The sequence below is a fragment of the Uranotaenia lowii genome, chromosome 3 (assembly GCF_029784155.1).
Source record: "Uranotaenia lowii strain MFRU-FL chromosome 3, ASM2978415v1, whole genome shotgun sequence".
Taxonomy (NCBI): Eukaryota; Metazoa; Arthropoda; class Insecta; order Diptera; family Culicidae; genus Uranotaenia; species Uranotaenia lowii.
In genome coordinates, this window is record NC_073693.1 from 314,933,410 (window position 1) to 314,945,970 (window position 12,561).

Sequence of the window (12,561 nt, forward strand, 5' to 3'; positions counted from 1 at the left end):
TTCAATCATATTACGAAATTATGTTTTAAATTTTAATATCCTATTAATTGGAATAGTTTTTATTTTTTTTAAATATGAAGCATTAGTTTTCATATGTAGGCTCGTTTCAAATATTGTTCCTCAAATTTCAAAGCTCAATGAATCTAGTATATTTCAACCATCGGGACCTTTTTCACAAGGAAAAAACATAACAAAAATTGAACACCATAGCAACTTATACTTTTGCACGCAGAATAATTGAACCTTTCTAAAAATGCTTGGTAGATAATGAAATTTCTATATATTTTCCTACGTGTCATTAGAACACGTGGAGTAATTTTTGAATGCTAGCGCTCCATCGCAACCAGTGTATTAATCACTTACTAAGCAGTTAAGACACGAACCTTTGGTTGATGGAAATGTGGTGCAGAGTTATGTATGTCAGTTTAACAGTGGTCAAATTATGTCAAACGGACGGGTTATGTTGCATGGTCTGATTGTATTGTATGGTCCAATTATGTCACATGGTCGGATTATGTCACATGGTCAGATTATGTCACAAGGACAGATTATGTTCCAGGATCGGGTTATGTCACCTGGTTGAATTATGTAACATGGTTGGATTATGTCACATAATAAATTTTTTTTCATTTTGACACTGTCACGTTTTGAAATTGTCGTATACAGATCATGGGTCGAAATATTTCAAACGACTTCAAATTTTATTCAAGCACTACACTGCCATTCCAAGCAAGACTATCCCATGTGACCTTTGGGTCATCTCCACTTTTTTGCTGGAAACGGTTTCTTTGAGTGTTAACGTTCGAATTAAAACACAAAAAAGTATACTTTGTTTTGAAGTTATACGAAATTTGTATCAAGGTGGTTGTCTCTATGTTGATAGTTCTATGTAAATTCTATGAAAAAATAAAAAAATTGAAAAAAAATCTGTTAAGATGAGTATAAACTGTTGAATTTATTGTTATTCACTAAAAGAACACTAAAATAGAGGGCGGAGTCGGAGCGAGAAGCCTTAAGTGTTTTATTCAGAGAAATTTTCACAAAACACTTTTCGGTAGGCACTTCTTTCAGGAATCATGCTCAACTATACATTTTTATAAACAAAGTGGAGCGAATTTCTCAAATTGCGATTGAACTTGAGTTTTTGGGAAAAATATTAACTTTACGAGCTTTGAAAATGATAGAAAAATTGTAGCCGTGTGACAGTTTTGCGTAGAACTAGCATCGGTACGCGTTCTGATTCTACGCAAATGTGTCACACCGAGCATTTTTGGCTCTAATTAGCTGTTTTTTTTTTTGTAAGAAATGTAATTTCTTTTGGCAGAAAACATTGTAAAATGATTAAGTTGAACTGTTCACTACGAAAAAACTGTTGGTAAATTTTTATTTTAAGAGAAAAATTGGAAATATATCTAATATTTCAATCACGTTTTTCTCGTTTGCACGTTTTTCCACATGAAACAATCTTGCTTGGAACGGCAGTACATTGCCAAAAGAAAATTATCGTTATTCAACGTTTACGACCGCATGTTTGCCAAATTACTACCTCCTCTACTTTTGATTTTTAAGACAATAATGTAGTTATCTTTTGATGAAAATTGATGAAAATTTGAAGGTTTCGTAAGAAATTTTCAAAAGATTTTTGAAAGATTTTTGAAACTTTTTTGAGATATTTTGGAAACATTCGTAGTGCATTTTTAAGCAACTTCGGTTAAAGTAAATAAACTTGCCAATCAATTTTCAGACAAAAACAAACAACTTATGAAATTCGATTCAACTGTCAGACCGTTGTATTATTATTTTTAAATAATTTTGAGATCATACTTCATTTTCCAATAGTTTTTAAGCCATTAAGAATCAGTAAGACCAAGTTTTGTAACAATATGACGATTTTGAAATCATTTTAGCTCAATTTTTAATAACTATTTAGTTGGAATGCTTTGAAAACAACTTAAAACTTAATTCAGCATAATTTTGATACTTTTTCCTAACAATTTTGAATCAATTTGAAACCATTTTCAAAGCAGTTCCGAAGCATAAAAAAAATCAAACTTGATTGAATTTTTCAAACAGGATTGAAGTCTGATAAAGATGGACTTAAGAGAAATATAAAAAATACTGATTGAGCAATTTAAAAATTGAAACAAAGTTTAACTGAACTGTTCAATGATCCATTAAATCAAATTAATCCAAAACATTTTAAAAAAAACTAGAGATATTTCTAAGAATGCTTTCAAAGTGTTGAAGATTGTTTTGGAGTAATTTTATGCATACGGCATGACAGTTTTCAAATAATTGTCATTCATTTTGAGAAAGATTTAAAAACTTCAAATTCGAAATCTGAAATTTTCGATGTTGGTTGTTTTTGATTAAGAAAAATTTTATACAATTACTATACTAAAACCAAAAACATGTTATTTCATTCTTCACATAAAAGATTACTACCGAATAATGACCCAACGATAAATTGAAATCTTATTGTTAAACGCTTTAAATATTTAGGGATCAACCTATATGAAATTCTTTCTTGGAGTCGTCACACAAAATATCTAGAATAAAATTCTCCTTTTTGTGACATCCTATGGAAATTGAGTAATTCTGTGTCACAACATGTTTTATTGAAATTTCACTTTACGTTTTTTCACTCTCATTTTAACTATCTTATTATGATACGGGGAAGAGCCTCCTTGTCATATTTCCAAATACTTCAAACTCCCCTGAATAGATGCTTGAAAAATATTATAGACTCCCTTTGCTCTTCCTTAGCCAACAGTTCTACTACTTAAGATCTCATAAAATTCTTCTATCAAACGAGCTTTGTGATTTACAAACTTTTATATGTATAAGTCTATGACAATTTACACACCAATTACAGTAATCAAAACATTAATTTTAAAACTGGATTGCGTACTCATAACACTCGCAAGTCAGATTTTCTACAACGAAGTGGATCCCTGATTTCCTTAGGTCAAAGAAGAATCTCATTTATTGGTGTAACAAAGTACAACGCTTTTCCTAATGAAATAAAACAACCAACAACCGTTCCACGTTTAAAATCAAAGTAATACAGCTATTAAAAGAGAAATTCAATCGTTAAAAACTGCCGATCAGATACCAGTTTTCTTCTTTTCTTATGACATAATGTGCTACAAAAAAAAAATAATAAAAAATAACTTAAAACAAACCTAGGACCAAATTCAAATAAACAAGAACAAAATTTAAGTATATCTAAAAATAATAAAAGGGCAAATTATAGAAACTTTATGAAGAATTAAATGAAACAATAAAACCAAATTTGAGATTTATTAATCCATGTAGTATTTAATTTATTATTATCATTACTTTTCCCCGCACTATAATAAAACATTTGAGTTCTCAGCATGATTAAATTTTTGCTCGCGTTTTATTTTGTTATTCCTCGTTGCTGCCAGACGTGCTGAGAACAGAAGCGTCCATTGCAAGGGGGCACAAATGATCCTTTTAGTTTGAAGGAGTGTAGTGGTCCGCTAAAAAAAAATATAAATATTAAAAAATAACTCATAACAAACATAGGACAAAATTGAAATAAATAAGAATAACAATTTATAATGATAAAAAGGCAAATAATAGAAACTTAATATAGATGATTGAATGAAACTAAAATGAAATAATAAAAATAAAATTTGAGATTAATTTTACCGGATAAGTGAGGAATAAATCAAGAAAGAAAACATATTTCAAACACATTTGAGAAAACTTTCAGATAAGTTTCAGAATAAAATTGATAAATTTGCTTCAATTTTAAATTGAGTTGTATTCACATTTCAACAAAATTTCAAACAAACGGGGAATGAACAGAACAAATAATCATAGTTTAAATGTTCAACTGCCACTAATTCAAAAATTAATCATTGATTGAGGAAGAATTCCAAAAAAAAAACTCGAGATTGGTTCATGACACATTAAATCTAATTTAAGATAATTTTAAAAAAGTCTAAAATAAATTAAAGACAATTTTTATACAAAATTGAAACGAAGCTTTATTTTTTTTAAATTTTGAAGTAAATTTTTTAAAAAGAAGACTGGGCAAATACGTGGGGCTAAAAATATCTACCGTAGGAAAGCAAAAATTATAATACAAAGAAATTCTGGTCAATTTAGAATCAATAAAATTTTCTTGAACGGCAATTTGGTTTTTGGACGCACACGGATGAGCAATATACGATCCAAAATATTATACGAGGCGAGACATTTACTATGTTGTCAAAAAACTCTACCATGGGAGAAAAGGTTATGAATGAAGAAACTGTCGCTCATAAATTATTTTTACCCGTATTCGAATCAACAAAATCTCAAAATCATTAAAAGTTTCTATAATTAAAATCACAAAAAAATATCAGAAGTATGAGAAAAAAAAATCTCATCATTTCTATGTATAGTTAAGAATATATATTTTTTTTTTATTTTTGATGACTGTAGTGTAAATTTTGGCCTTTTTTTAAAAAAAAACCACAAATAAATGAAAGGATGAGTTCACTTTATGCATAATACGTTTTGGAGCCAACGAATACTGCTTCTTTGTGTGAATGAAGAGAAATTGAAAGCGATTGGTTTTGAATTGCGACTGGCAATTGAGTGAATTCACGTCACAAAAAAAAGAAAATTTTAAACTTAACCAGGAAACTTTTATGTTTTTTCTAACAAAAAAAGTTATGTTCTTCTTTGCAAATGACGAGACAATTCTGAAACATGAAATTTCATAGAAATCCATTAAAACCCAGCTGAGAAACAGCGCAAATGAATGAATTAACGTCACAACATTTTATTTTTGTAAATTTTTTTAGCAGAAATTTGCTGTGAAAGATGTCTTTGATCTCCAAACGGTCGGATTTTTACAAATCGTTTATTCCTCAGATTTTTTTTGATAAGTTCATAATTTAAAAAAAACAAATTTATTATAAAAAAAAATATTTTTTTTGTTAAGTATTCAAATATAGAATGTTGGAAACAGTCGTTATTTAAACAAGCAGTTTCTCAATATGATGAAGTTAAAATGTGAATCAAAATGAGGAAAAAGTTGTAAAAAAAATTATTATTTATCAAGTCGGAATAACATAAAAGGTATCACTTTTAAAAGTTTATACAAAACATGAAGCTTGTAAAAAAATGATTCAGAATAACTTAAATTTTCGTTCACAACCAGATTTGATACAAATTTATGGAACCCTCGCCAGATTTTGGCAACACACCCGAACATTTTGTGTTGCCAAAATTTAATGTTGCTGAAATCGAACTGTTTTTTTCTCATTTTTTTTTAAATTATTAACACAAAAAATTATAATAATTACCATTAAACGAACTTTAAGTCAGTAATTGGGTTTTTTTTATTTCTTTCTTTCCATGTTTTTGATGCATCGAGCACTTTTCTTGTTTTGTTTATAATGTTTGTTTTTTTTTGTGATTTATGCTCTTTTTTAATTTTCCGTTATTTTCTAGTTATTTTTAGTTTTTTGTTTGTATTAAATTTGAAAAAAATTTTTTGAACTTCTTATTTATTCTTATGATTTTTGAATTCGTTGTTGTAATTTTTCATCATTGAAGAACGTTAAATTTCCTTTTCAAGCGAAAATTATTAGGTAATGTTGTTCTAGAAAACCGTTTTATTTTGCTACATGTTCCATAATCGGATGTTGCAAAAATCTCATGTTAACAAAAACGAACGGGGTCTGAATTGCAAAAATTGCTTATATATTTGCAAAAACAGAGCGAAAAAATTAAGAGATGGAATTAAGCAGGTTAAATGTAGAAAAAAAAAAGACAAAAACATAAATTTATTAATAATAAAATTTTGAAACTATAATGATCAAATCTCAGAAAAATTTTCAAACTTTAACACAAATTTTTGATCGATTTTGAACCAAATCTCAATCTGGAATTTTTTTTAACAAATTTATTTAAGTTTTGTAATAAATTTGCAACAAACAAGCGACACAATTCATAAGACATGAACGAAGATCATACCGTCAACTGGGGCAACATGCAACAATTTTCAACTTCAATGGCTTCTAAAATCTTAATGCTTACAGATTACCATACCTCTTGTACATCAAAAGTTTTAAGGTTGAAGGGACACTAAACTGACGTAGTCAGAAAAAATATTGCTTTTACCATTTTCTTCTAAATTTACAAAAACATGCGATTTTCACCCTACTAAGAAAAAGGGGTTAGTTGCAACAAAATCTGTAATTAATGAAAAATCGAATGAAAATGTTTAAAAATTTATAGTTTTTTATACATTTGTGGTGTCATAACGCATAATGCGCCATTTGCAGTAATGTTTGGTGTTGTTCAAATTAAATTTCCCATTTTTTTCTGTCAGATTTTTTTTAAAGAAAAAAGTGTTAATCTGCTGCATACATTTAGGGGTAAAAAATCTTCAAAATATTCTTTTAGCTTAAACATGAAAACAATTCTTAGGATGGATGAAATTTTAATGTTAACAAACGCATAATGCAAAACAATCACATCCCAGCATATGGAAACGCGATTTATAAGATTCAGTTCTGATTTGCATTTTGTTGCATTTTGCCCCAGACAGCTTACTGAATTATAAAAATATTTATTCAAAAAAATTTAGTGATTATTCGAAAAATATTTATACACCAACAGTGTTGGTATAGAATAATGAAAGCAATATAAATTTTATAGGTGATATCTTTAAGCCAATCCGTCATACTAGGCAAAGTTTTTTACGACACCGAAAAATGTAAAAAACTGTACATTTATTACTCGATTTTTTAAATTTTTTATGACAATCAAAACCTGAAAAAAACTCCTTCACGATGTTAAAAACTATGTCATCATCAATTTGTTATCATTGAATGATAACTTTATTACAGTACAGACCCCGTTCGTTTTTGGCAACATTCGATTTTGGCAACATTCGATTTTGGCAACATTCGATTTTGGCAACATTCGATTTTGGCAACATTCGATTTTGGCAACATCCGATTTTGGCACATGTGCCAAAATCGAACGGTTTTTAGAAGCGACATTACCTTTTAGATTTCTCTATAACAGGACCAATATCATTGAAACAAACACCATAAATACGTTTTTATGTTCTGAAATGGTGATATAATACAACAAGGAAAACAAAAGTTTTTTTTTAAAATTTATAAAGTACTCAAAAATGACAAAAAGATGAAAAATTTATAAAATTAAAAAACAAATGCAAACAAAAGTCTAAAAATGACAAGAAACAAATAAAAAATTATGAAAAATTACAAAAACAGCAAATATGACAAAAACAACCAAGATTATAAACAAAACAAGAGTAATGCAAAATGCATCAAAACATGAGAAAAAATAATAAAAAAATGAATAAAAACTGTCGGAAATTGACTAAAAATAACATTAACGATAATAAAAATTGTGGTTTTGTAAAAATGAAAGAAACAAATTTAAGAAAAAAAACCGTTCGATTTTGGCAACATTCGATTTTGACAACACAAAATGTTCGGACATGTTGCCAAAATCGAACGGAGTCTGTATATTGAAATAAAAATTGAATGAGCGTTGTGATACAATACAAATGTTGCATCTAACCCTGCTTTTGCATGTTGCCCCGTTTGACGGTATTTAAGAGTTGGTTGTTTTGTTTGTTTTGTTTGTTTTGTTTGTTTTGTTTGTTTTGTTTGTTTTGTTTGTTTTGTTTGTTTTGTTTGTTTTGTTTGTTTTGTTTGTTTTGTTTGTTTTGTTTGTTTTGTTTGTTTTGTTTGTTTTGTTTGTTTTGTTTGTTTTGTTTGTTTTGTTTGTTTTGTTTGTTTTGTTTGTTTTGTTTGTTTTGTTTGTTTTGTTTGTTTTGTTTGTTTTGTTTGTTTTGTTTGTTTTGTTTGTTTTGTTTGTTTTGTTTGTTTTGTTTGTTTTGTTTGTTTTGTTTGTTTTGTTTGTTTTGTTTGTTTTGTTTGTTTTGTTTGTTTTGTTTGTTTTGTTTGTTTTGTTTGTTTTGTTTGTTTTGTTTGTTTTGTTTGTTTTGTTTGTTTTGTTTGTTTTGTTTGTTTTGTTTGTTTTGTTTGTTTTGTTTGTTTTGTTTGTTTTGTTTGTTTTGTTTGTTTTGTTTGTTTTGTTTGTTTTGTTTGTTTTGTTTGTTTTGTTTGTTTTGTTTGTTTTGTTTGTTTTGTTTGTTTTGTTTGTTTTGTTTGTTTTGTTTGTTTTGTTTGTTTTGTTTGTTTTGTTTGTTTTGTTTGTTTTGTTTGTTTTGTTTGTTTTGTTTGTTTTGTTTGTTTTGTTTGTTTTGTTTGTTTTGTTTGTTTTGTTTGTTTTGTTTGTTTTGTTTGTTTTGTTTGTTTTGTTTGTTTTGTTTGTTTTGTTTGTTTTGTTTGTTTTGTTTGTTTTGTTTGTTTTGTTTGTTTTGTTTGTTTTGTTTGTTTTGTTTGTTTTGTTTGTTTTGTTTGTTTTGTTTGTTTTGTTTGTTTTGTTTGTTTTGTTTGTTTTGTTTGTTTTGTTTGTTTTGTTTGTTTTGTTTGTTTTGTTTGTTTTGTTTGTTTTGTTTGTTTTGTTTGTTTTGTTTGTTTTGTTTGTTTTGTTTGTTTTGTTTGTTTTGTTTGTTTTGTTTGTTTTGTTTGTTTTGTTTGTTTTGTTTGTTTTGTTTGTTTTGTTTGTTTTGTTTGTTTTGTTTGTTTTGTTTGTTTTGTTTGTTTTGTTTGTTTTGTTTGTTTTGTTTGTTTTGTTTGTTTTGTTTGTTTTGTTTGTTTTGTTTGTTTTGTTTGTTTTGTTTGTTTTGTTTGTTTTGTTTGTTTTGTTTGTTTTGTTTGTTTTGTTTGTTTTGTTTGTTTTGTTTGTTTTGTTTGTTTTGTTTGTTTTGTTTGTTTTGTTTGTTTTGTTTGTTTTGTTTGTTTTGTTTGTTTTGTTTGTTTTGTTTGTTTTGTTTGTTTTGTTTGTTTTGTTTGTTTTGTTTGTTTTGTTTGTTTTGTTTGTTTTGTTTGTTTTGTTTGTTTTGTTTGTTTTGTTTGTTTTGTTTGTTTTGTTTGTTTTGTTTGTTTTGTTTGTTTTGTTTGTTTTGTTTGTTTTGTTTGTTTTGTTTGTTTTGTTTGTTTTGTTTGTTTTGTTTGTTTTGTTTGTTTTGTTTGTTTTGTTTGTTTTGTTTGTTTTGTTTGTTTTGTTTGTTTTGTTTGTTTTGTTTGTTTTGTTTGTTTTGTTTGTTTTGTTTGTTTTGTTTGTTTTGTTTGTTTTGTTTGTTTTGTTTGTTTTGTTTGTTTTGTTTGTTTTGTTTGTTTTGTTTGTTTTGTTTGTTTTGTTTGTTTTGTTTGTTTTGTTTGTTTTGTTTGTTTTGTTTGTTTTGTTTGTTTTGTTTGTTTTGTTTGTTTTGTTTGTTTTGTTTGTTTTGTTTGTTTTGTTTGTTTTGTTTGTTTTGTTTGTTTTGTTTGTTTTGTTTGTTTTGTTTGTTTTGTTTGTTTTGTTTGTTTTGTTTGTTTTGTTTGTTTTGTTTGTTTTGTTTGTTTTGTTTGTTTTGTTTGTTTTGTTTGTTTTGTTTGTTTTGTTTGTTTTGTTTGTTTTGTTTGTTTTGTTTGTTTTGTTTGTTTTGTTTGTTTTGTTTGTTTTGTTTGTTTTGTTTGTTTTGTTTGTTTTGTTTGTTTTGTTTGTTTTGTTTGTTTTGTTTGTTTTGTTTGTTTTGTTTGTTTTGTTTGTTTTGTTTGTTTTGTTTGTTTTGTTTGTTTTGTTTGTTTTGTTTGTTTTGTTTGTTTTGTTTGTTTTGTTTGTTTTGTTTGTTTTGTTTGTTTTGTTTGTTTTGTTTGTTTTGTTTGTTTTGTTTGTTTTGTTTGTTTTGTTTGTTTTGTTTGTTTTGTTTGTTTTGTTTGTTTTGTTTGTTTTGTTTGTTTTGTTTGTTTTGTTTGTTTTGTTTGTTTTGTTTGTTTTGTTTGTTTTGTTTGTTTTGTTTGTTTTGTTTGTTTTGTTTGTTTTGTTTGTTTTGTTTGTTTTGTTTGTTTTTTTTCATACTTCGAGTTTGCAATGACGTCATAGAATTTTTCTTAAGTATGTGCGATGGAATGCTTTTTTTTCCTTAAGTTTTTTTTTGTGAATAAAATTTTGTACACATTTTTCTCCATATTGGCTTCAATCAACGAGTCCTGAGCAATGTTGTTTTCCGATTTTGACCTTGGAACTCTTTCTTTTATATTTGTTTGTCGATCTTATACAAAAACCAGCGGCCGAGTTTTATGTTTGCGTCTAGACAATTTCCCAAACAGACGTCGAAGGCTGCTAACCCTTGATCAAAGAAGTACCTTCAGGCCATTTGCAGAAATCTGGGTTGAGTAAAACAATAAACAAAAATATTTCGGATTCAGGCTGCTTGCTAGAGTAAACTTTTCTCAATTACCCCCATTTTTGCAGACGATAAATAAAATAAAGAGTTGAGACGGCAGAAAGAGAAAAAAAAAGCTGAACGAATACTCACACAGCACGTGTAGGATGATCTGGCTGGTTGCCACCTGGCCGACGCCATTGTTGGCCGTGCAGATGTAGGTGCCGCCCTTGTGCCGGTCCATGTTCTCGATTACGTAAACCGACGAAGTGTACTGCTCCTCGCCTGATGATGTTGGCGATGTCCAAACAAGTTGCCAGAAAAAAAGTGAAGAGAAAAAACAGAAAAACGGGTTCCAGTTAAAAATCTGCACCACAAATAACCCCGAAAAAGCACCGTTTCCACCCCCTGAAGCTGGAAGAGGATTTTTTTTTTGCTTTGTTTGAGATAAACTTTTAAATCTGTCCAGCCCCTTCCCTTGAAAGTAGTGAGGGGAGGAACCACTTTTTACTGCCCAAAGAGTTAGAGGCGAAGCTTACCATTCGGAAGGAGATTGTTTTTCCGAGTCCAGGTGATGTTTGGCATCGGATTACCGGTGGCCGAGCACTCCAACCTTACTGGAGAACCCTTCCGCACCTGCAAATGGCCGCCGGAGGTCACGTGCGTTATCTTCGGTGGGACTGTGAAAGTGAAACAGAAATTAAAACAGAAATGATGAGTGCCTCCTCGCTTTTGGGTTTCGGTTGGTTTGGTTTGGAGTAAAAGTTGGTTTGTTTTTTTCTATTGCTTTCAGCAAACTTCGTTCAAGGTTGCTAATTTCTCGGAGGTACCAACTGGAAGCTGCTTAAGCATCAGTTTGATAACGTCCCGAGAATGATGATGATAAATTGCACGGTAATTAATCGTTCTTGTTCCTCAGAGTTCGAGCGGTTAGTTTTCGTGAAAGTTATCTTCCTTCTAGAAGGTAGGGGTGGTGTTTGATCTGGGAAGACAAATTTTCTTAAACACTCATCAAAGATGTGTGTGCTATGTGCACACATTAAACGAAGAGCTTCCTGTTTCCTTGCTCACTTTCTAGCTTTTAGTAATGTTTTGTTAAAAAAAAGCTTCTGAAGAATTTATCTATCTTCCAAAAACAGCATTAAGTTTTTCTTTTAAGTTATCTTTCACTTGATTTAAACAGAAAACATAGTTTGAAAAAAACTTCAGTACCATCAGGCCCTCCGGATTAGAGGGATTAAGCGCCAGCATAGTCAATTTTGAGTTAAGTATATCAATCGATTGTTCAAATATCAATCTAGAGCTGATAGAAAACTCAAATTTTCAATTTTATTTTTAAACCCTATTGATAGAATTAAAGCTGCACGAATTCAAAAAAATATGCCCAAGGGGTTGAAAGATTCAATATATTTAATTTGGGCAAAGAAAAAGTTGTCTTTTAATAAATTAGATGCTTTTTTTCTTTAAAAAAAATTTCAACGCTCAAATTAGAAAATCAGAATCTTCAAAAGTCTTTAGCAAATGCAATGTTTTAAAAAGTTTTCCATAGTTAATATTATTTTCGAATTTTGTTACTAAAGACTTCATTATACAAATTTGGCTCACTATTTTGAAGATTTTAGGACACTTTTTCAAAATTTATGATTAAATACGAAAAATTGTTAATGTAAATGAAATTAAAAATTAATTATCAAAATGAGACGTCTCCCTCTCACTGGAAGAGGGAAGGGGTTCTTCCAAAAAAAAAAAGACAAGTGTTTAGGTAGCTCATAAATAGCAAATTGTATCACATTTAGCATGGAATTCGGAAACGAAGAATATTTCCATGAATATTTGATACCCCTCCTTCCTTCCAGTGGTGTTTAAAGAAGGATGATGGAGGCTCTCTTACAATTTTGTACCTAGCTCGAGAACTAACCAAGCAAATGGAACTAAAGGGAAGGTGTTTTTATACGAAATATGTTTAGATGATAAAGACCTTTTTTCAGTGAGCAGATTAGAGAGAGGGGGGCTTTCATACAGCTTTTAGTGCACATCTCGAAAACTATTTGAGCCAATCGAACCAAGTTTGGCAGGGAAGAGTATTTGAGTACAAGAAATGATTTGAATATTTGGAACCCCACCATCTTTTCAGTTATCCAAACAGAAGGGAAAAATTGTGCCTAGAAAGGCTCCTTGAGACTCCTTCATTCTTCCATTGGTATAAAGGGATGGAAAAGGGGAGCTCTCATACAATTTTCTTTGAGAGGGAATTTGACTACAAAAAAATTAGTATA

At 29.0% G+C, this 12,561-nt stretch overlaps 1 protein-coding gene across 1 annotated transcript in view; it reads right to left on the reverse strand.

Annotated features, from left to right (window-relative positions):
* Positions 1 to 12,561, reverse strand: part of LOC129758490 (limbic system-associated membrane protein-like) — a 147,962-nt gene that overhangs the window by 69,723 nt on the left and 65,678 nt on the right. The window contains exons 3-4 of the mRNA XM_055755993.1: positions 10,825 to 10,965; positions 10,439 to 10,570 (exon numbers count right to left, since the gene is read on the reverse strand). Of these exons, the coding sequence (XP_055611968.1) occupies positions 10,439 to 10,570; positions 10,825 to 10,965 (273 nt within the window). The remainder of the gene's footprint in view (positions 1 to 10,438; positions 10,571 to 10,824; positions 10,966 to 12,561) is intronic.